At 37.5% G+C, this 25291-nt stretch overlaps 2 protein-coding genes and 1 non-coding gene across 3 annotated transcripts; 2 read left to right on the top strand and 1 right to left on the bottom strand.

Annotated features, from left to right (window-relative positions):
• Positions 1-271: 271 nt before the first annotated feature.
• Positions 272-1240, top strand: LOC136174210 (olfactory receptor 10K1-like). The gene has a single exon (XM_065944236.1). It carries the CDS (start codon positions 272-274, stop codon positions 1238-1240), a length of 969 nt encoding a protein of 322 aa, XP_065800308.1.
• A 12223-nt stretch (positions 1241-13463) lies between these two features.
• LOC136156645 (U6 spliceosomal RNA) lies at positions 13464-13570 on the bottom strand. The gene has a single exon (XR_010661136.1). It is a non-coding gene; the product is annotated as a U6 spliceosomal RNA (small nuclear RNA).
• A 7017-nt stretch (positions 13571-20587) lies between these two features.
• Positions 20588-21529, top strand: LOC136161207 (olfactory receptor 10K1-like). The gene has a single exon (XM_065925864.1). It carries the CDS (start codon positions 20588-20590, stop codon positions 21527-21529), a length of 942 nt encoding a protein of 313 aa, XP_065781936.1.
• Positions 21530-25291: the final 3762 nt, after the last annotated feature.

The following is a 25291-nucleotide window of genomic DNA, read 5'->3' as shown; positions in this document are numbered from 1 at the left end:
AAAAAAAATCAGGTAATTCCAATTCTTTTCTTTTAGAGATAACATGTTTATAGTCTTGGGAAAAGTCCGCTCCTAGATTGTCAATTATTCTATTCCATATTCAACCTTAATTCTTATTTTGGCAGACTATTTTGGAGGGAATGAATGAGTCCCATCAAACATCTGGAGATGCCTGCCACCTGAAGACTTTGTGCTGAGCTCCCCATGCCTTTCTCCATCCCTGGATCCTGGCCTGTGGCTCTGGCTCTAGCTCTCCTGTATAGCAGTGACCATGGAGTGGGCCAATGAGACCTTAGTGACGGAGTTTGTCTTCCTCGGCTTCTCCTCTCTGGCTGGGCTGCAGCGGCTGCTCTTTGCTGTCTTCCTGCTTGTGTACTTGTTCATGCTGGGCACCAATGCCATCATCGTTTCCACCATTGTGCTGGACAGAGCCCTCCACACCCCCATGTACTTCTTCCTTGGTGTCCTCTCCTGCTCTGAGACTTGCTACACCTTCGTCATTGTACCCAAGATGCTGGTGGACCTGCTAGCCCAGAAGAAGACCATCTCCTTCCTGGGCTGTGCCATCCAGATGTTTTCCTTCCTCTTCCTCATTTGCTCTCACTCCTTCCTGCTGGCAGCCATGGGTTATGATCGCTACGTGGCCATCTGTAACCCTCTGCGCTACACAGTGCTCATGGGTTTCGGGGTGTGTGTGGGACTTGTGGCTGCTGCCTGTGCCTGTGGCTTCTCTGTCTCACTGGTCACCACCTCCATGATATTTCACCTGCCATTCCACTCCTCCAATCAGCTCCATCACTTCTTCTGTGACATCTCTCCAGTCCTCAAGCTGGCATCTCACCACTCTTATCTCAGTCAGTTGGTGATATTTGTGCTTGGTGTGTTTGTCTTGGTTATCCCCCTGTTACTTATCCTGGTCTCCTACATCCGCATCATCTCTGCTATTCTAAAAATCCCATCCTCTGTTGGAAGATATAAGGCCTTCTCTACCTGTGCCTCCCATCTCATTGTGATAACTGTTCATTATGGTTGTGCTTCTTTCATCTACTTAAGGCCCAAATCCAATTACTCTTCAAGTCAAGACACCCTAATATCTGTGTCTTATACCATCCTCACACCATTGTTCAACCCAATGATTTACAGCCTGAGAAATAAGGAATTCAAATCAGCCCTTCAAAGAACAATGGCCCAAACTTCATGTCTTGTTAATCAACGAGCCAAGTTTTCACTATTCAGTTAATTGTATGCCTTTCATGTGACAGATAATATGTGCACTTTCACACAGTTTCTTAATTGAGTGTGGAACACACTACTATAGGAATATTTTGCATATTAGGAGAATGAGGCTCAGAGAAGTTAAGATATTTTGGCTTTCTACCATCAGTGATACTCTAAGAGGTCTACGCAGATGAGGGAAAGAGTCACTCAGTTAAAGAACAAATTTCATTATATTTCACTGCTATAAAGTTTGATTACTCAAAAACATATACATCAAAAAAGAAGTGAGTAAAGATACATTCAAATTGTGAAATTGAATAAAGGAAACCTCACTTTAAAAGATATGTTTTTTGACTTCACTCTACAGGTTGGAGGATTTAATTCCCCAACTGGGGATTGAACAAAGGCCCTCGGCAGTGAGAGAATGGAGTCCTACCCACTGGACTGCTGGGGAATTCTGAAGAAACCTCATTTTTAAATTGAAGTACAGTTGATTTACAAGTAGTGTTAATTTTGAGTGCATACCAAATTGATTCATATATATGTATTTATATATGCACTGTGCTGTGCTTAGTCACTCAGTTGTGTCTGACTCTTTGCTGCCCCATGGACTGAGGCCCGCCAGGCTCTTCTCTCCTTAGGGGTTCTCCAGGCAAGAATATTACAGTGGGCTTCCGTGCCCTCCTCCAGGAGGAAGATCCCCGGAGAAGGGAATGGCTACCCACTCTAGTATTCTTTCCTAGAGAATCCCATGAACAAAGGAGTCTGGCAGGCTATATATAGTTTATGGGGTCTCAAAGATTCAGACACAACTGAGTGACTAACTACACGCACACACACACACGCTCTCTCTCTCTCTCTTTTTCATATTCTTTTCGTACATCAGTTCATTTCAGTTTAGTCTCTTAGTCATGTCCGACTCTTTGCCACCCCATGAATCACAGCACGCCAGGCCTTCCTGTCCATAACCAACTCCTGGAATTTACTCAGACTCATGTCCATTGAGTTGGTGATGCCATACAGCCATCTCATCCTCTTCTCCTCTTCTATCCCCTTCTCCTCCTGATCCCAGACACTCACAGCATCAGTCTTTTCCAATGAGTCAACTCTTCACATGAGGTGGCCAAAGTATTGGAGTTTCAGCTTCAGCATCAGTCCTTCCAATGAACACCCAGGACTGATCTCCTTTAGGATGGACCGATTGGATCTCCTTGTGGTCCAAGGGACTCTCAAGAGTCTTCTCCAACTCCACAGTTCAAAAGCATCAATTCTTTAGTGCTCTACTTTCTTCACAGTCCAATTCTCACATCCATACATGACCACTGGAAAAACCATAGCCTTGACTACGGACCATTGTTGGCAAAGTAATGTCTCTGCTTTTTAATATGCTATCTAGGTTGGTCATAACTTTCCTTCAAGGAGTAAGCATCTTTTAATTTCATGTCTGCAATCAACATCTGCAGTGATTTTGGAGCCTAGAAAAATAAAGTCAGCCACTGTTTCCATTGTTTCCCCATCTCTTTGCCATGAAGTGAACGGACTGGATGCCATGATCTTAGTTTTCTGAATGTTGAGTTTTAAGCCAACTTTTTCATTCTTCTTTTTCACTTTCCTCAAGAAGCTCTTTAGTTCTTCTTCACTTTCTGCCATAAGGGTAGTGTCATCTGCATATCTGAGGTTATTGATATTTCTCCCAGCAATCTTGATTCCAGCTTGTGCTTCTTCCAGCCCAGCATTTATCATGAGGTACTCTGCATATAAGTTAAATAAGTAGGGTGCTGATATACAGCCTTGACATACTCCTTTTGCTATTTGGAACCAGTCTGTTGTTCCATGTCCAGTTCTAACTGTTGCTTTCTGGTCTGCATACAGGTTTCTCAAGAGGCAGGTCAGGTGGTCTGGTACTCCCATCTCTTTCAGAATTTTCCACAGTTTATTGTGATCCAAACAGTCAAAGGCTTTGGCATAATCAATAAAGCAAAAATAGATGTTTTTTTCTGGAACTCTCTTGCTTTTTCGACCATCTCACCAATGTTGGCAATTTGATCTCTGGTTCCTGTGCCTTTTCTAAAACCAGCTTGAACATCTGGAAGTTCACAGTTCATGTATTGCTGAATCCTGGCTTGGGGAATTTTGAGGATCACTTTACTAGCATGTGAGATAAGTGAAATTGTGCAGTAGTTTGAGCATTTTTTTGGCATTGTATTTCTTTGGGATTGGAGTGAAAACTGACATTTTCCAGTCCTGTGGCCACTGCTGAGTTTTCCAAATTTGCTGGCATATTGAGTGCAGCACTTTCACAGCATCATCTTTTAGGATTTGAAATAGTTCAACTGGAATTTCATCACCTCCACTAGCTTTATTCATAGTGATGCTTCCTAAGGCCCACCTGACTTCACATTCCAGGATGTCTGGCTCTAGGTGAGTGATCACACCATCGTGATTATCTGGGTCGTGAAGGTCTTTTTTGTACAGTTCTTCTGTGTATTCTTGCAACCTCGTCTCAATATCTGCTGTTTCTTTTAGGTCCATACCATTTCCATCCTTTATTGAGCCCATCTTTGCATGAAATGTTCCCTTGGTATCTCTAATTTTCTAGAAGAGATCTCTAGTCTTTCCCATTCTATTGTTTTCCTCTATATCTTTGCATTGATTGCTGAGGAAGACTTTCTTATTTCTCCTTGTTATTCTTTGGAACTCTGCATTCAAATGGGCATATCTTTCCTTTTCTCCTTTGGTTTTCACTTCTCTTCTTTCCATAGCTATTTGTAAGGCCTCCTCAGACAGCCATTTTGCTTTTTTGCATTTCTTTTTCTTGGGGATGATCTTGATCCCTGTCTCCTGTACAGTGTCATGAACCTCCATCCATAGTTCATCAGGCACTCTGTTTATCAGATCTAGTCCTTTAAATCTATTTCTCACTTCTACTGTATAATCATAAGGGATTTGATTTAGGTCCTACCTGAATGTTCTAGTGCTTTTCCTCACTTTCTTCAATTTCAGTCTGAATTTGGCAATTAGGAGTTCATAATCTGAGCTACAGTCAGCTGGCCTTGTTTTTGCTGACTGTATAGAGCTTCTCTAGCTTTGGCTGCAAAGAATATAATCAATCTGATTTCGGTGTTGACCATCTGGTGAGGTCCACGTGTAGAGTCTTCTCTTGTGTTGTTGGAAGAGGGTGTTTGCTATGAGCAGTACGTTCTCTTGGCAAAACTCTATTAGCCTTTGCCCTGCTTCATTCTGTACTCCAAGGCCAAATTTGCCTGTTACTCCAGGTGTTTCTTGACTTTCTACTTTTGCATTCCAGTCCCCTATAATGAAAAGGACATATTTTTTGAATGTTAGTTCTAAAAGGTCTTGTAGGTCTTCATAAAACCGTTCAACTTTGGCTTCTTTAGCATTACAGTTCAGGGCATAGACTTGGATTACCATGATATTGAATGGTTTGCCTTGGAAATGAACCGCGTTCATTCTGTCGTTTTTGAGATTGCATCCAAGTACTGCATTTTGGACTCTTTTGTTGATTATGATGGCTACTCCATTTCTTCTAAGGGATTCCTGCCCATAGTAGTAGATATAATGGTCATCTGAGTTACATTCACCCATTCCAGTCCATCTTAGTTGGCTGATTCCTAGAATGTCAACTTTCACTCTTGCCATCTCCTGTTTGACTACTTCCAATTTGCTTTGATTTGTGGACCTAACATTCCAGGTTCTGTGAGTCTGTCACGGCTAACGCCATGACAGGCAGCCTAGATTAGGAGTAGGCCTGGTTTCCCGGGGTAACATAATTTTCAAGCCTCCTGGAGCTAGCCAATAAACATATGCCTAGCAAGAAAAAAGGGAATCTATCAGGGGAAAGCTGAAAGCCCCATGTTGGGCCAACAAAAATTACCTTGCAACTATGTAACCAATCCGCTTGCGCCAACTATCTGCTGCTTTTTTTGACCTAATAAATACCCAAGAGAACTGGGGCTCGGGGCCTTTCGTCCTCACACACTTGGTGAGGGCGGGAGGCCCTGGCTCAAGTCAGTAATAAATTCCCCTATTGCAAGTTGCATTGTTTCGAGGAGTCTTCTTTCCCGACCGGGGACTCAGACTATGGGCAGAACAGATCCTAAGCAATATTTGCTCTTTACAACATTGTACCTTGCGTCTATCACCAGTCACATCCACAACTGGGTGTTGTTTTTGCTTTGGCTCCATCCCTTCATTCTTTCTGGAGTTATTTCTCCACTGATCTCCAGTAGCATATTGGGCACCTACCGACCTGGGGAGTTCATTTTTCAGTGTCCTACCTTTTTGCCTTTTCATACTGATCATGGGGTTCTCAAGGCAAGAATACTGAAGTTATTTGCCATTCCCTTCTCCACTGGACCACATTCTGTCAGACCTCTCCACCATGACCCGTCCATCTTGGGTGGCCCCACACCGCATGGCTTAGTTTCATTCACTGATTAGCTCTAACAATTTTCTGGTGCCATCTTTAGGGTTTTCTATGTATAGTGTTGTGCCATCTGAAACAATGAGAATTTTACTTCTTCCTTTCCAATCTGGATTCCTTTATTTATTTTCTTCTCTGATTTCTGTGGCTGGGACTTCCAAAACTTTGTTGAATAATAATAATGGCAAGAATGAGCACACTTGTCTTGTTCCAATCTTAGAGGATATGCTTTCAGTGTTTTGTTGTTGAGAATAATTGCTGTGGGTTTGTCTTATATGGCCTTAATTAAGCTGAGGTATAATCAACTATACATATGCATATATAATATCAAAGATATATTTCTCAGAGACAAATGCTTGTTATCACATTGAATAAAAGAAAAGGAATTTAAAAGGTTCTTTTTTTTCTGCCTATTAAAACTTTAGGGGAGGTTTAGTTATGCAGTAAATATAATAAATGTGATCTATGATAATTTTACATAATGGACTTTTACATGGCTAAAATGCATTTATTTCCCTCTTTGTTAAGTTTTTATTTATTTTTGCTAGAAAATGGAAAGTAATGTGTGGGTTTTGTTGTTTTGTTTTGTTTTGGTTCTTTACTACAGGAAAACAAAAACAAAAACAAAAAACCCATAAACACACTATTGCAAGTTCCTGACCCCAATTTATACTGATTTTCATTCTCCCATGATGTGTATGCAATGCTTTTTCTAAATGCAGTTTAGTTATCAGAATTTAATTATTCTACCATAGAATTTAATTACTCTACCATGTTTTGTTCTAGGTTTGGGGAATCCCACATGAATTTATAAACAGAGATTATAATAGGTAGTGGGTGTGAAAAAGAAAAGTCGTAGGGACAATTTTGGTCACTTCAGAAAGTAGTTACTCTGTATGTACAGATAAGATAATGAGCCATGGTCTCATCAGTTTGAAGCCATTGATAAGTTAGTTTTCTTATCTTTCTTGCATGTCTATATCGTAGCTGTCCAAAGAGGGAAACAAGTGAAATAAATAGGTATAATTTGCCATCTAACACAATCCATCTGTGCTGAATTTGGTAGAACCTATCTTCCACTTCTCCACTTTGGTAAATAATCTTCTTTTTTTGGTATATATTTATGGTTGGATGGCATCACACACTCAATGGACATGAGTTTGAGCAAACTCTGGGAAACAGTGAAAGGAAGCCTGGAGCGCTACAGTCCATGAGGTTGCAAAGACTTGACCACAACTTGGTGGCTGAACAACATGGCTGTATAAAAAGTGAGAGCTGAATACAGAATAAGGCATTACTAGTATGGCAAACTCTAAGTCATCAGATTGGAAGTGGAAATAGTTAATAATTATTTTTACCAAAATAAAAAAGATCTAATGTGTTTCAGAAACACTGAAAGATCCTAGAGAAGGACTAAAATAATGAATACTAAATGGATCCTCTTGCCCCCAAGTCCTCTAGTTAGTTATTAAAATAGACACATATAGAAAAAAAAATCAGCATGATTTCTATGAATTTTCTCTATAATAATTAAAAAATAGCTTAATATATTAAATATTCATGCATTTTGATTGTTAAAGTTGAAGAATTGTCTAATTACCACCACAGTCCAGTTTTAGGGCATTTTTAATCACTGCCAGAAGACATTTCTTATCTGTTTCCAATCAAATTATGTTCTGTCCCTAGCCTATGGTCTAATCTGCTTTATGCCTGTATAGAGTTTCCTATTCTGGAAAATTCATATAAATGAAATTTATAGTGTAACCTTATGCACTTGGCTACTTTAACTTAGCATAATGACTTTGAAGACAATGATATCTATACTTTTGTTGATATCTACTATATGCTATCCTTTACTTTTAACCTTCTTGATGAATGCTTTTATTTTTATATCTCTGCTACTGTTTTGGTGCATAGGATATATATGGAATCCCAAAAGATTTATTTAGGATACAAAAACAGATTCCATAAGAAAATTGAGTCAATATTTCTAGAAATATAATGAAATGCTTATTTGTAATATATATAGTGAAGTATTTGAATTCCGCACTACTGAATCATTACAGGTCACAAATATAAAACAAATAATGATACTGCTCACTAAAATAGATACATTAGTAGAATTAAAATGATATGCATACTAAAATGCATAAATGCAAATACTTCACCAGGAGTAATTTGGAAGACACCAATAATAAAAATTAAATAAATTCTAATAATAGAACTTACATCAATCACATTCTCTCACTAACATGAAAGCTATACAAATTAAAGAAGTTATTTAAATATCAACAAGGAAGTGTCTATAATAAATAAATATTCCATTCCTAAAAAATAATAAATGACATTTGCAAGCTCATTAGGAAAAAATGAAACAAACAAACAAACAAACTCAAAACAAAAACAAGAGAGCAAAAAATGGAGATAGCCAATATTGTACTTAGAGAGAAATGTAGTCAGTAAAATGGCAATTATGCTACTAGTAATAATAAAATAACATGCAAAGACTTAATCCAAAAACTAAAAAATGGGAGACAGAAATAAGAATAGAGGTAGTAATTCAAAACTGTGAGAGCCTTATTGAAGATTTTATATACTTTGATTTGAAAATCTAAATAAAATTAACAAGAAAGAATATGGTTACCTTTTACCCTGAAAATTGAGGTCATACATGAAATATGAGCTCCAGTATTATTAAGTTTTAAAAAGAATACTGATAAGTAAAACACTACACACAAAAAGCTGAAATGTCCGAAATTCAAGTTACAGGAGTGAAGGGAAAGGATCAGATTATTAATCATAATTGTCTCAAACACCTGTGAGCCAAGATCAGAACAACTGCATGACACAGGAACAGAAAATCAGAGAGGCAAGTACCAACTAAAATGAGGCGAGATATTGGGTTGGCCAAAAAGTTCATTCGTAAATGGGTATGTTGTTCACTACAGTTCTTGGTGAAAACGAAGAATGCGTTTTTAATTTTTACTTAAAACTGAATAAACTTTTTGACTAATTCAATAATAATGATAGTAAAAAACAGCTGGAATGTGCTTTTTGTGATACCTGCCAGGGAAAGCTGTTTTATCTTGGAGATACTGATGAAACAATTTCTGTAGAGGTGAGAAGTTGGACGAGATGAACACCCAAGTCCTTTATACACTCAAATGACAGATTTAAAGCTGGGAGTTCTTCTTAATAAATTTAGTGTGGAAGCTGTGTAGACATCTTCCTCATCCTGAGGCAAGACGGGGTGGTTATTATTTCCTCTATATTTATATAGCATGTCTTCTGTAATATATAAGGAGTGGTGAAAAAGGAGTGGTGAAAAAGGCATTGAGAAACAACATATTTGGTGGATTAAAGAAATAAAATGTCCTTGCAGAGATGCACAAAGTCTTGATTAATATGAGTCTTAGATTCTGTGCAGCTTCTTGCCTGGAAAATCCCATGGATGGAGAAGCCTGGTAGGCTACAGCCCATGGAGTCACAAAAAGTTGGACACAACTTCACTTTCACTTTCACTTACATTCACACATGCTTTCTTTTATGTTATCCATTAGATCAAACAAAACCCCTGCAAAATAAAAAAGCAAAATAAAAAAATATATTATCCAGGTTTTCTATATTTTAAAGTTTAGATTCAGAGAAAATCTATAACTTTTTAAAAGTTGTGACTTAATCACCTGAAATCTTTTAATTACTAATAAAATATTTTTTCCCTCATTATGTCTTACTCCTATATCAAAATCACCTTCAGGCCTGAGCAGTTCATTTTATTTATTGTTATAATTTTTATTGGAATATAGTTACTTTATAATGTTGTGTTAGTTTCTTCTGTACAACAAAGTGAATCAACTATACATATGCATATATCCCTTGGTTTTCGGATTTCCTTCCCATTTAAGTCACCACAGAGGATTGAATAGAGTTCCCTGTGCTATTCAGTAGGTTCTCACTAGTCATCTATTTTGCACATATTAATATATTGAGCTGCCTCTTGAGAAACCTATATGCAGACCAGGAAGCAACAGTTAGAACTGGGCATAGAGCAACAGACTGGTTCCAAATAGGAAAAGGAGTACGTCAAGATTGTATATTGTCATCCTGCTTATTTAACTTATATGCAGAGTACATCATGAGAAATGCAGGGTTGGAAGAAGCACAAGCTGGAATCAAGATTGCTGGGAGAAATATCAATAACTTCAGATATTCAGATGACACCACCCTTATGGCAGAAAGTGAAGAGGAACTAAAGAGCCTCTTGATGAAAGTGAAAGAGGAGAGTGAAAAGTTGGCTGAAAGCTCAACATTTAGAAAACTAAGATCATGGCATCTGGTCCCATCACTTCATGGAAAATAGATGGGGAAACAGTGGAAACAGTGTCAGACTTTATTTTTGGGGGCTCCCAAATCACTGCAGATGGTGATTGCAGCCATGAAATTAAAAGACGCTTACTCCTTGGAAGGAAAGTTATGACCAACTTAGACAGCATATTAAAAAGCAGAGACATTACTTTGCCAAGAGTGATCTGTCTAGTCAAGGCCATGGTTTTTCCAGTAGTCATGTATGGATGTGAGAGTTGGACTCTGAAGAAAGCTGAGCGCCAAAGAATTGAAATTCCCACCAAAATTGTAGGAGGTTGCCTTTTCTCCACACTCTCTCCTATATTTATTGTTTTATAGATTTTTTGATGATGGCCATTCTGACTGGTGTGAGGCTTTGATTTGCATTCCTCTAATCTTTGCAGCTTTGATTTGTATTCCTCTAGTAATCAGTGATGATGAAAGCCTTTTCATGTGTTTGTTGGTCATCTGTAGGTCTTATTTGGAGAAATGTCTATTTAGGTATTCTGCTCATTTTTTACTGGTTTGCTTGATTTTTTTTTTTTTTTTTTTTTTTACATTGAGCTGCATGGGCAGTTGGTATATTTTGGAGATTAATTCCTTGCCAGTTACTTCACTTACAAATATCCATTTGCAAATATTTCTCTTCATTTACAAATACTTTCTCACGATGTCAAGCAGAGCCCCTGCTTGAGTTTCCTGAGCAATACAGCAAATTCCCGTGGACTATCTGTTTAGCATATGGTAATGTAAGTTTCCATGTTACTCTTTCCATGTACGCAAAGATATACATCTGACCCTCTCCGGCCCTCTCCCCATGTCCACAAGTCTATTCTCTATGTCTGTTTCTTCACTGTTGCCCTGTAAATATATTCTTCAGTACCATTTTTCTAGATCCTGTATATACGCACATTTTGATTTTATTTTTATATGTGGTGTTAGGGAGTGTTTTATTTATTTATTTATTTATTTATTTTCACTTATTTTTATTAGTTGGAGGTTAATTACTTTACAATACTGTAGTGGGTTTTGTCATACACTGACATGAATCAGCCATGGATTTACACGTATTCCCCATCCCGATCCCCCCTCCCACCTCCTTCTCTACCCAATCCCTCTGAGTCTTCCCAGTGCACCAGCCTGAGCACTTGTCTCATGCATCCAACCTGGGCTGGTGATCTGTTTCACTATAAATAATATACATGTTTTGATGCTGTTCTCTCGAAACATCCCACCCTCGCCTTCTCCCACAGAGTCCAAAAGTTTGTTCTGTACATCTGTGTCTCTTTTTCTGTTTTGCACATAGGGTTATCATTACCATTTCTAAATTCCATATATATGTGTTAGTATGCTGAAATGTTCTTTATCTTTCTGGCTTACTTCACTCTGTATAATAGGCTCCAGTTTCATCCATCTCATTAGAACTGATTCAAATGAATTCTATTTAATGGCTGAGTAATATTCCATTGTGTATATGTACCACAGCTTCCTTATCCATTCGTCTGCTGATGGGCATCTAGATTGCTTCCATGTCCTGGCTATTATAAAAGGTGCTGCAATGAACATTGGAGTGCAAGTGTCTCTTTCAGATCTAGTTTCTTCAGTGTGTATGCCCAGAAGTGGTATTGCTGGGTCATATGGTAGTTCTATTTCCAGTTTTTTAAGAAATCTCCACACTGTTCTCCATAGCGGCTGTACTAGTTTGCATTCCCACCAACAGTGTAAGAGGGTTCCCTTTTTTCCACACCCTCTCCAGCATTTGTTGCTTGTAGACTTTTGGATAGCAGCCATCCTGACTGGTGTGTAATGGTACCTCATTGTGGTTTTGATTTGCATTTCTCTGATGATGAGTGATGTTGAGCATCTTTTCATGTGTTTGTTAGCCATCTGCATATCTTCTTTGGAGAAATGTCTGTTTATTTCTTTGGCCCATTTTTTGATTGGGTCATTTATTTTTCTGGAATTGAGCTGCAGGTGTTGCTTGTATATTTTTGAGATTAGTCCTTTGTCTGTTGCTTCATTTGCTATTATTTTCTCCCATTCTGAGGACTGTCTTTTCACCTTACTTAGAGTTTCCTTTGTTGTGCAAAAGATTTTAAGTTTCATTAGGTGCCATTTATTTTTGCTTTTATTTCCAATATTCTGGGAGGTGGGTCATAGGGGATCCTGCTGTGTTTTATGTCGGAGAGTGTTTTGCCTATGTTCTCCTCTAGGAGTTTTATAGTTTCTGGTCTTACATTTAGATCTTTATCCATTTTGAGTTTATTTTTGTGTATGGTGTTAGAAAGTGTTCTAGTTTCATTCTTTTTACAAGTGGTTGACCAGTTTTCCCAGCACCACTTGTTAAAGAGGTTGTCTTTTTTCCATTGTATATCCTTGCCTCCTTTGTCAAAGATAAGGTATCCAAAGGTTCATGGATTTATCTCTGGGCTTTCTATTCTGTTCCATTGATCTATATTTCTGTCTTTGTGCCAGTACCATACTATCTTGATGACTGTGGCTTTGTAGTATAGCCTGAAGTCAGACAGGTTTATTCCTCCAGTTCCATTCTTCTTTCTCAAGGTTACTTTGTCTATTCGAGGTTTTTTGTATTTCCATACAAATTGTGAAATTATTTGTTCTAGTTCTGTGAAGAATACCATTGGTAGCTTGATAGGGATTGCATTGAATCTATAGATTGCTTTGGGTAGCATAGTCATTTTGACAATATTGATTCTTCCAATCCATGAACACGGTATGTTTCTCCATCTGTTTGTGTCCTCTTTGATTTCTTTCATCAATGTTTTATAGTTTTCTATGTATAGGTCTTTTGTTTCTTTAGGTAGATATACTCCTAAGTATTTTATTCTTTTTGTTGCAATGGTGAATGGTATTGTTTCCTTAATTTCTCTTTTGTTTTGTCATTGCTAGTGTATAGAAATGCAAGGGATTTCTGTGTGTTAATTTTATATCTTGCAACTTTACTATATTCATTGATTAGCTCTAGTAATTTTCTGGTAGAGTCTTTAGGGTTTTCTATGTAGAGGATCATGTCATCTGCAAACAGCGAGAGTTTCACTTCTTCTTTTCCTATCTGGATTCCTTTTACTTCTTTTTTTGCTCTAATTGCTGTGGTCAAAACTTCCAACACTATGTTGAATAGTAGTGATGAGAGTGGGTACCCTTGTCTTGTTCCTGATTTTAGGGGGAATGCTTTCAATTTCTCACCATTGAGGGTAATGCTTGCTGTGGGTTTGTCATATATAGCTTTGATTATGTTGAGGTATGTTCCTTCTATTCCTGCTTTCTGGAGAGTTTTAATCATAAATGAGTGTTGAATTTTGTCAAAGTCTTTCTCTGCATCTATTGAGATAATCATATGGTTTTTATTTTTCAATTTGTTAATGTGGTGTATTACATTGATTGATTTATGGATATTAAATAATCCTTGCATTCCTGGGATAAAAACCACCTGGTCAAAAATATGGAATGCTTCACAAATTTGCATGTCATCCTTGCGCAGGGGCCATGCTAATCTTCTCTGTATCGTTCCAATTTTAGTATATGTGATGTCGAAGCGAGCACTAGGGAGTGTTTTAATTTCATTCTTTTGCATGTGGCTGTTCAGTTCCAACACTACTTATTGAAGAGACTGGCTTTTCTATGTTATAGATTCTTACTTTCTTTGTCATAATAAGGTAATCATAGGTGCATGACTGAGCACCTCATTTTAAACTGGACATAATATGAAACAAAGAACGTTCAAACTACTGCACAATTGTATCCATCTCTCATGCAAGCAAAGTAATGCTCAAAATTCTCCAAGCCAGTCTTCAAGAGTATGTGAACTGTGAACTTCCAGATGTTCAAGCTGGGTTTAGAAATGGCAGAGGAACCAAAGATCAAATTGCCAACATCTCCTGGATCATTGAAAAAGCAAGCATTCCAGAAAAGCATCTACTTCTGCTTTCAGTTCAGTTCAGTTACACAGTCGTGTCCAACTCTTTGCAACCCCATGAACTGCAGCACCCCAGGCTTCCCTGTCCATCACCAACTCCCAGAGTTTACTTAAGCTCATGTCCATGGAGTCGGTGATGACATCCGACCATCTCATCCTCTGTCGTCCCCTTCTCCTCCTGCCCTCAATCTTTCCCAGCATCAGGATCTTTTCAAGTGAGTCAGTTCTTTGCATCAGGTGGCCAAAGTATTGGAGTTTCAGCTTCAACATCAGTCCTTCCAATGAACACCCAGGACTGATCCCCTTTAGGATGGACTGGTTGGATCTTCTTGCAGTCCAAGGGACTCTCAAGAGTCTTCTACAACACCACAGTTCAAAAGCATCAATTCTTCAGCGCTCAGCTTTCTTTATAGTCCAACTCTCACATCCATACATGACTACTGGAAAAACCATAGCCTTGACTAGATGTACCATTACTGGCAAAGTAATATCTCTGCTTTTTAATATGCTGTCTAGGTTGGTCATAACTTTTCTTCCAAGGAGTAAGCAAACTCCAGAGAAAATGAAGGACAGAGGAGTTTGACAAGCAAGTTCATGAAGTTGCTAAGAATTGGACAGGACAGTGACTGAATAGCAACAACAATAATAGCCTCCTTTTTGGAAATAACACTTCTAAACTACAAAGATCAGGTTTGCTAAATTCATGTTCATTGAGTCGGTGTTGCTGTCTAACCATCTCATCCTCTTGCTGTTCCCTTCTCTTTTTGTCTTCAGTCTTTCCCAGAATCAAGGTCTTTCCCAAAGAGTCTGCTCTTCCCATCAGGTTGCCATAGTATTGGAGCTTCAGATTCATCATCAGTCATTTCAATGAATACTCAGGGTTGACTTCCTTTAGAATTGATTGATTTGATCTCCTGTGTTCCAGTAATGGAAGGAATTATGTCCTTTCCTCTCACATTGATGCCCAGACATATATCATAATTGGCGGCTAGGCACAGTTTTTCTTTGCTAGTTAAGAATACATGCTACTTTAATTAAATATATGGGATTCCATCACATTTTGTCACATATTTGGTGCTATAACTAAATCTGCAGTGAGGTATTACATTGTTCCATCAGGACACTTCCTTCTGAGATATGGTACACAGAGGAAGTAAGGTTCCCCATGTGTGCTAGCTAAGTTGCTTCAGTTATGTCCAAATCTGTGCAACGCTATGGACTGTAGCCCTCCAGCCTCATTTGTCCATGGGGAGATGTCCACAGCCTCATCTGTCCAGCCTCATCTGTCCACAGGCAAGAATACTGGAGTGGGTTGCCATGCCTGCCGCAAGGTTCCTAGTATCATTTATAAATAACCATAGTTTTCTTTTTCACTGACTTATTAGTTCACTTTTGTCAACAACAAGGTTCCCAAATACATTAGATTGATTTCTGAGCCCTCCTATCCATCTATTTATACTATTCATCTCTTTCTGTTGCAGTAGTGTGCTCTTTTTATTGCTAAGGCATCTTACTACTGGGAAGAGTAAGCCCTTATATTACTTTTCCTTTTAAAAATTAGGTTAGTTTTTCATGTAAACTTTAGAAATTTGACTTTTAGTTTGCCTTCTCAATTTATACAGTGATTTATATTGTTCCCATAAATAATGGAAGTAAAACCAATGAAACACTGAAGCAGTAATTAGTAAAAGTTTATTGTGCACACAACACAAAGATTGTTAACCAGAAATACTCAAACCAGCAAAAAAAAAAAAAAAAAGGCTCAGGGTAATATTGTCATAAAGCAGCTTATTAAGTGAGAAGGCAGTATTTTTTATTATTCAAAGTGGTCTGTTAAAATATTAAATTTTTCTTAAATGATAGGAAATTAATCAGTGGTCATATCAACTTCGGGAAACAGTTTAGGTTTTGATTATGAATTCAAGAGACATAAATAAGAAATGACCCAGGTCAAGTTAGCCTTGCAAAAATATGCTAAATTAAGCTTTGCATAACTAAACTGGTTTTGATTAAGGAATATTCAAAGTTGTTCTCCATTTGGTTTTGATTTTATAGAATATATGGACTTTATGGGGCTTCCCAGGTGGCACTAGCTGTAAAGAACTTAATGCAGGAGACGTAAGAGACGTGGGTTCAATCCCTGGGTCAGGAAGACCTCCTGGAGAAAAGACTGGCTACTCACATTAGTATTCTTACCTGGGAAATCCCTGAACAGAGGACCCTCGTGGACTATAGTCCATGGGGTCCCAAAGAGTCCAATAGGACTGAGTGACTCAACATGCACACGTGGACTTTATGGATTAGCTTTAATAAAACAGACAGCTTTATTCATTCCAGTAAAAACAATAGATAAGATAAGATAACAATTTAATGATATTCTCAATGATATTTAAGGTATTTGCTAAAACTAAGGCTTTTGAAAAACATCCCAATGTTCCTGATTAGAATTTCTATGGACATAAACCTGATAAGATGAATTTGTATATAAGGCCTCCTTTGATTCATATACACACTAAAGGTCAAAGTCCATGGATAAATATGTCAATATACTAACTTAAAATTCAATGAAAAGATGTCCATGGTACGCTGCATTACAGACTAAGTTGCAGTGATTTCTTTTTCATAATCTCTCACAGATGTACTGAATATTCAATGCAGAAGTGAACTCATAACATTAAAGGCTCCTGCTCCCCAGGTTTCTCAACTAAGGGTTCCTTTGAGAAATTGGCAACATTATTTTTCCAAAATAAAGTTGGCTTCTAATTAACCCCAAGACAAGGTCTTCAGGGCAGTAGATCAAGCCTCAGGAGGCCAATAATCAGAGCATATGCTTCTAATGATCACATCCCATGTGATTCTAAAAATTGTAAGAATCAGAACTTCTCAAGATTGTGACTTTGGCTGGACAAATAGATTCCTGATGGATAGCTGATGCTACTTTTGATGCAGAGAACTTCTGTCTCAAGGCAGAGTCACTCTCCTCTGCTATTTCCTCAGGTTCTAATCTTGGACTTAGATTCTACTTTCCTGGGATTTCAGATACTGAACAGCTGTTTCTAACTGAGTTGAAAGGAGATGTATTAATAAGTACTTGCTGAGCAGTGAGAATATTGATCTGGTTAGTCTAAGGGCTTTGTGGGGTCTAGACCTTGGCCAAGGGTAGTGTTATGGACACTGGACCTCACTGCAATTCTGATAAGTGGCAGGGTTAAGGAAGAGAACCAGGAGCTGCTTTTAATTCCAGGTACTAAGAATGACTGGGCATAGTTCTCTGAGTTTTTCTTCAAGACTATTATACTGGATCATTTATGCTCCCAGTAGATTTTCCATTCTTATTTTTTTAAAAGGTTGGTTGACTCATGGATTAAGTGAAACAAATACTTAATTGATATTCTTTCTGCTGTCTACTCATGGTTGTATATTTTAAGCTATAATTGAAAACTCTACCTAAACTCCATTTTAAAATGTCAAATTCAGGATATTCATGTGTACTTAAGAATATGAAAATTCAATTTCTTTATTATCTGAGGCTGACTAGACAATTTATCTCAGTTAATTAGTGCCTTCCATAAGATATATATTTGAAAGTCTCAAAATATTTTGCACCTGAAAAATTTGTGAATTTGCTCTTTTTTTTAATGTACACAGTAACCTCAAGTATTGAGTCACTTTTAAATCTAAATTACATAAATCCCTGAGGAGTATCTAAGGAGTCAGAAAGTAAGGTGGGAAAGTGTCAGCTCTAAGGATCATAACCTGAATTCTATCTGTAAGCTCTAGAATATTATAAGGGGACTTTCAAGGTCATCTAACTAAAGAATCTTGGAGTCCATGAGTTGAAAAAGATATTAAAGGCCAATACTCATCTGCTACCCTAAGTCAAATTTCTTTCTGTAGGATATTCTGTAGAACCCTCTGTTTAAATAATTTCCATGCATCCTGGCAGTTTATTATAGTTATTCCCCTGTCTCTTTCAAGGGCTTCCTAGATAGCTCAGTTGATAAAGAATCTGCCTGCAATGCAGGAGACTGTGGTTCAATTCCTGAGTCAGGAAGATCCACTGAAGAAGGGATAGGCTACCCACTTCAGTATTCTTGGGCTTCCCTTCTGGCTCAGCTGGTAAAGAATCTGATTGCAGTGTGGGAGTCCTGGGTTGGGAAGACCCCTTGGAGAAAGGAAAAGGCTACCCACTCCAGAATTCTGGCCTGAAGAATTCCATGGACTAGTCCATGGGGTCGCAAAGAGTTGGACACAAGTGAAAGACTTCCACTTTCACTTTTAATTTTAAAATAAGGAGAATGATATCCAAGTTAAGAATTTTGCCCAAAGTCACACAATGTTAGACCTAAAATATAGATCTTCTCACTCCAAACTGAGGGATCTTTTAACTTAATTTTATAGCCTATAAGTATTTGGCTGGAAGATCTTTTTATCCTTCTGCTCTTTATAGTTTTCTATCCCTAGTACTGATATAACACACTGTAGTGGTCTTTGATGTCTTCTCATATATACCGTGCCATTGGGTCTGCATGCACCATGCCATGAAAAGGACAAATACATCAATCACACAACTCATTTAAACTGTGGGGTTATATTGCTAATAATAGTATGGAAAATCTACCTAACTGAAATCAGCTACCTTCATGGGTCTGAGGGACAAATAATCCTAACAGCTGTGTTTTATGGTATTGGATAAATATAGATCGACTGAGCGACTGAACGGAACTGAAATATAGATACTCATTAAGAATCAGGTAATTCTAACTTCTATAGTCTACAATTCATACTCAGTGAAGTGAGGGTACAGTGGGTTTACATGTGAATTAGTTGAAAGGAGATTCAGAAAAATTTGGGAAATTGATGAAACAAGGATAAGCAATGACCGTAAATTTATATTTCCATCAAAGTTTTGAAATGAACGGAAGTCCATTTGTCCAGGTGGAGGTATTATCTAGAGAAACTATTTCATCAGTTTACTTTTCTCTATATAGAAAACAGATGCTTATTATACATATATATGTGTACATATTGAGGATATAATCTTCCCAGGTGGCACTAGTGGTATTTGGTATATACACCCTTTGCATTTATATGTAATAGAAATATCTTTACAGTTAGCTTTAAAGTGGCAGTCACTGAAAATTCCAATTGTTTGTGTTAAAGAACTTTAAAACTAGTGTATATGAATATCCTAATACTAATTTCAGGGAAACAATAGTTATACCTACTAATTTTAAGACCAGTTTCTAGTGATTTAAGAAAGAGCAAAATTATATTCTGCAAATTCTAGTAATAGGTGTTTAAGAAATTTTTAATCATTTTACCTAGTGTTTAGAAAGCTAACATTTACTATTGACTAGAAATATTGAAAAAAACTTCTGAGAGCAGATGCAAATAATTCTTCAGCACAAAATGATGCATAAGTATATAAATATACTAAAAGTACATACACAAAGACTGGATACAGTCAATAAATGCTAGATGATTTTGCATCCAGAGAATACTTTCTTTCTTATTAGACTTGGTCAGTGGTAAACACACCCATGAAGAAATTATCTAATATAGAATGACTTTAGAAATAATTTTTTCTAGCAGTTTGCAAACTATGTTTAGTACTCAGATTATTCAAAAGGAATATTATTGACATAGCAAGATACAAAATAAATAAAGCCTATGATTTATGTCAGGGGTTGGAACCCAGAAAGCTGCCCAATTATACCTTTCTTTCTCACTCTCTGTGACAACTTCATGGCCATTTTGCAAAACTCTATTTCTCTTTCTCTGAGGCACCTATTAATAGGATGGAAAAACGAAGTGTGGTACAAAATGCCACAAAGTCAATGTCTTGATTTTTCTCTTTTTTTAACCACCCTGATGACTATTCTTTCTCTGGAAAAAAAAAAAAAAAGAATATTTGTTTAAACTAACGTTATTTTCTGTTCCATCCTTGCTCACTGCTCTAGTTTCAGAATTTCCAGACGTGTTTATAATTCGTCTCTTCTTTTTGTTAGAAGCAACATTAAAGGCTTTTCTTCTATTTTCTTACTGCTTTGGATGCTGACATAAAATTGCAATTAATAGTTATCAAAATGTATATGCTATTTTTACCATTATATTTTAGCATGTAATAAGTTGTCAGTAAGTACAGATCCCTCCACACTTTTGCTCAGAGATCATCTAATTCTTCTTCCTTCCCATTTTATGGTTGATAAACTGAAGTTCACATACTGTTTCTGAACACTGCTCATTTTTTTATTCCATATTCTGATCAAGTTCAGATAGCTGAAGCTAACCATATTTTTCACTTTTGAAGGGCTGACTTTCTTGGGCTTGTGGTGAGCAAGAAAACCACAATAATCCATAAGTAAGACACAAGAGAAAACTGTTAGGCAAATCTTTAATCCTTCCCTGGAGAGAATGCATTCATAGCCTTGACAAAAGTCTACTCATTTGTCAGTTATTCTGTTCCATATTTAGCCTTAATTCTTATTTTGGCAGGCTATTTTGGAGGGAATGAATGAGCTCCATCAAACATCTGGAGATGCCCACCACCTGCAGACTTTGGGCTGAGTTCCTTATGCCTTTCTCCATCCCTGGATCCTGGCCTGTGGCTCTGGCTCTAGCTCTCCTGTATAGCAGTGACCATGGAGTGGGCCAATGAGACCTTAGTGACGGAGTTTGTCTTCCTCGGCTTCTCCTCTCTGGCTGGGCTGCAGCGGCTGCTCTTTGCTGTCTTCCTGCTTGTGTACTTGTTCATGCTGGGCACCAATGCCATCATCGTTTCCACCATTGTGCTGGACAGAGCCCTCCACACCCCCATGTACTTCTTCCTTGGTGTCCTCTCCTGCTCTGAGACTTGCTACACCTTCGTCATTGTACCCAAGATGCTGGTGGACCTGCTAGCCCAGAAGAAGACCATCTCCTTCCTGGGCTGTGCCATCCAGATGTTTTCCTTCCTCTTCCTCATTTGCTCTCACTCCTTCCTGCTGGCAGCCATGGGTTATGATCGCTACGTGGCCATCTGTGACCCTCTGCACTACACAGTGCTCATGGGTTTCGGGGTGTGTGTGGGACTTGTGGCTGCTGCCTGTGCCTGTGGCTTCATAATCTCATTGGTCACCACCTCCATGATATTTCACCTGCCATTCCACTCCTCCAACCAGCTCCATCACTTCTTCTGTGACGTTTCTCCAGTCCTCAAGCTGGCATCTCACCACTCTTATCTCAATCAGTTGGTGATATTTGTGCTTGGTGTGTTTGTCTTGGTTATTCCACTGTTACTTATCCTGGTCTCCTATGTCCTCATCATTTCTGCCATTCTAAAAATCCCATCCTCTGTTGGAAGATACAAGGCCTTTTCTACCTGTGCCTCCCATCTCATTGTGGTAACTGTTCATTATGGTTGTGCCTGTTTCATCTACTTAAGGCCCAAATCCAATTACTCTTCAAGTCAAGACACCCTAATATCTGTGTCTTATACCATCCTCACACCATTGTTCAATCCAATGATTTACAGTCTGAGAAATAAGGAATTCAAATCAGCCCTTCAAAGAGCAATGATCCATACTTCATATTCTATTAATTAAGGAGCCAAATTTTAGCTATTCAGTTAACTGTACACCTTTTATGTGTCAAGTAAGATGTGTGCTTTCACATTTTTCTCAAGTGTAGAGCATACTGTAACATGCGAATCTTTTCTTATTCAGAGAATGAGGCTCAAAAACGTTAAAATATTTTGACTTTCTGCCATCAGTGATACTTTAAGAAGGTTATACTGATGTGGGAAACAATTACTCATTTCTAGAACAAATTTCATTGTATTTCACAACTGTGAAAAAAATTGACTATTCAAAAACAATTATATCAACTGATAAGAGCAAATATACACCCAAGCTGTTGTGAAACAAAATAAAGGATTTCTCACTTGAAAGGGAGTCAGAAGGCCAGAGAGAGACCTTGCACACTGCAACTTGACTTCATTACAACCCTCACCAGGAAGACATCAATAACAGACCTCAACAGGAAGAATTCTCCTCTCCCAGAAACAATGCAGGCAAAGGGAAATTCTGCACTGTCCTAAACTCTCACTTTGCTTCAACTGACTTTCATTCAAAACAACTCTTTTCAATCCCCTCACTTTTCTCTATAAAGTAACCTTTAACTTTTATTTTTTTACCTGTTGAACTTGCCTATGGCTTTTGCTAAAGCAGGCTTGTCTCAAATGGCAATTCTCCATTATTCCCAAATAATTTTGCTGATAAAATAATTAAAAATTGGCAGTTTTATTTTATTTTTTATAATGACACTGTCCAGTTCCTTGGAACAGTAGAAGATAATCTTACTACTCTCTCGCCCCCCTACTCTCAGTTCTGCCTTTCATGAAGAAACTAAGGCAATTTTGGTACTGTCCGTGCTTGAGAAAACCCTAGTAATCCTTTTCAGTTCCTGATCCACCCACCTCAACCTACATATTGAAATGTCTTTGCTTTTCCGTGAGATTGTTTTGGTCTTCCTTTGTTTGAGTTTGAAACCTCACTATGGAGTCTCCTTCCTATGTGTATGCATATCCTTCCTATCTTTCTGCCACATTCATTCCCTGCACATCATATCTATTGCTTCTCTTCCAGGAACCTACTAAGATCGCATAATTGCATATCTCAGGTAATCTAAGAAAAAAGGGTTGAGTCAATGTTAATACTATAAAGATCTAGAAGGCCCTAATGACCAGAAAATCCATGAAAATATCCTCAATGACTTCCCTTGCCCTACAAGATAAAGCCAAGAATCCTTTGTTAGCAAGAATTTATCACCTAGTCTCTGCCAATCTCTCTGACATTTTTGCTTCTAACATGATTACTATCCATTTCTCACACGTGTCTAGTTGGGCCCTATTTGATTGTCCTCTAAGTGTCATTCTGTATTCTGCTCTGTTTCCTCATGGGCTCCCTCCGTTCTGTGGAATAGCTCCTCTACTCTATGTAAATTGCTTATTTCAAGATAGTCTGAGCTGCTCTCTCGCTTTCTCTCTAAAGCCTTCCTTGCTTCCTTATTTCAATCTTCCCTGGATAGTAGACTCTGCCTTGTGTTCTTACAGTCATCAAGATCTATTTTTATTATACCTTTTATTATTTCAACAAATGTTTATTCATTGCTTAATATTACCAGATACTATTTTAGCTTGTAGAAATCAACAATAAATAAATATGTGCAGTATTTGCCCTCTAGAACTGTATTTTGGTTTGAAACAATCTCATTAAAGAGGTAAATTCAGGGGAAAATAATTTACCACAGGTTGAACTGTCCTTTTTAAAGAAACACTGTACACGTTGGGGGGCAGGGTAGATAATAAAATAAATCTAATTCAGATTGAATGGTGTGAAGATGATTTCTCTGAGAAATTGATGGGTAACTTATAATTTGAAGGATAAGTAGGAGTCACCAGGTAAAATGGATTATTTGGGTAGATTCTTTCAGATTTAAGGGACAACATATACAAAAACTCTGAAGCAAGAAAGAGCAAGGAGAGTTGGAGGCAGACAAAGAGGTCAACATAACACATTTTCTTTATCTCTCTGTACAATGAATTTGAGCTTCCTGAAGGCACAGATTTTACATTAAACACAACCTCATCAACACTGTTCTTCGTATAATGCCTGGAACCAAAGAGATGTTTATATTATGAACTTCCTTGTCGATACTTCCATCTTTTTCTGCCAAGATTGCTCAGTCACCTTCATGTCCTGTCTTGGTGAATGTCAGCTTATCTCATCCACTCAGGCAGTCAAGCACTTGAAACTGATTCATGACTCTTTTTTTGTTTTTTTTCTTTCTACACCACACATTGGCTCAGCTACTAAATCCTACCAATTTTGTAGGTTATGAGTTTTTCAGTCATATTCCTTCTTCATTTCCACAGTCTCACCCTGTCTCCTTTGAATCACTTCAAGAACTTCAAAACAGTAGTAAGCAGAACAGCTAAAATTAACACAGGTCTTTAATTATTCTTAGTCTGGTTCTCCTCGCATTTTATAAGGCTTTGACTCACTTGTTCTTGATCTCCCTTGAACATAGTTATTTAAATGTGGTAGAGAGGCAGGATTACAAGAGGCTTCCAGACCCTCCAGGCAACACTTCACAGAATGAATCTAGTGCCAATAGTAGAGGCCCATGCTCACTTGGAGGCTTCATTGCAATGACCAGAATGTCAGTCTAGGACTCTTCATCTGTGTATTGGACTTTGACTTTCTCCTCTATTTTTTCATTGACACTACTCTGAGCTGAAGAAAACTTTTTCTTTAGGAGCAAGATAAGAGTCAAACACAGAAATACACCTAATTCCTATTTTATTTCCATGGCAATAATTTAGCTTACTTCTATTAGAAACTATGTTCTTAACCAAATCTGTCCAGTCATTTAATCAAATGTTCTTTTTATTCATAAAAGGATGGAGTGAGTTATCATGAAGGAATCTATATAATTTCAATCTGAATATTAAAAATTATCACTCAATAAACTATGCACTCAGATTCCTGTAAAGGAAGAGACTCACAGATTTCTATTTCAAACAATATAGAACTGAATGTTTGAAAATATAATTTGTTGTCTTGCCCTGAAAGCTGCGCCTGTGGGCAAGTAATGTACCCTATCTGAACCCCATTCTTCATATCTGTAAATAATAACTTATATATCTTGTCATCTTATATTTTATAAGTATTTTAATTTAATTTAATAATATTTTTACTCATCCAGCATTTTTGCTCAAATTGGTGGGGAGGGAGGTGGGAGGGGGGATCGGGATGGGGAATACATGTAACTATATGGCTGATTCATGTCAATGTATGACAAAACCCACTGAAATGTTGTAAAGTGATTGGCCTCCAACTAATAAAATAATATTTAAATAGAAAAAAATTAAAAAAATTAAAAAAAAAAATGTACATGCCAACTTTAGCTAAATCTTCACGTTAATATTTAATCACAAGGTTTGATATACTCAAATTTCCTAATGCAATTAAAATAAATATAAAAGTTGAAATAAAATAGGCTCATTTGTATACCTCTCAAATGTAATGCTGGCCATTACATTTGGGAAAATCCTCCTGTATATTACTTTGGCAATAGTTTGTCTGGCAAGGTGTCTGGCAATAGTTTCTCAATTCCTTTTTGTTATTGTTGTTGTTATAATTAACATACAAAATTGTATTCATTTCAGGTGTACAACACAGTGATTCAATATACTTTAGGGAATAACCACCAAAATAAGTCCAGTTATCATCTATCACTGCACAAACATGTTATAGTATTGACTATATTTTTATGTGTACATGATATTCCTGTGACATTTATTT

The sequence above is a fragment of the Muntiacus reevesi genome, chromosome 1 (assembly GCF_963930625.1).
Source record: "Muntiacus reevesi chromosome 1, mMunRee1.1, whole genome shotgun sequence".
Classification (NCBI taxonomy): Eukaryota; Metazoa; Chordata; class Mammalia; order Artiodactyla; family Cervidae; genus Muntiacus; species Muntiacus reevesi.
Note: the sequence above shows the minus strand (reverse complement) of the source record. Positions and strands in the feature narration are given on the sequence as shown.

Excerpts from the sequence above, each read along its gene's own strand:
- LOC136161207 (XM_065925864.1), top strand. The coding sequence starts at position 20,588 with ATGGAGTGGGCCAATGAGACCTTAGTGACGGAGTTTGTCTTCCTCGGC.
- LOC136174210 (XM_065944236.1), top strand. The coding sequence starts at position 272 with ATGGAGTGGGCCAATGAGACCTTAGTGACGGAGTTTGTCTTCCTCGGC.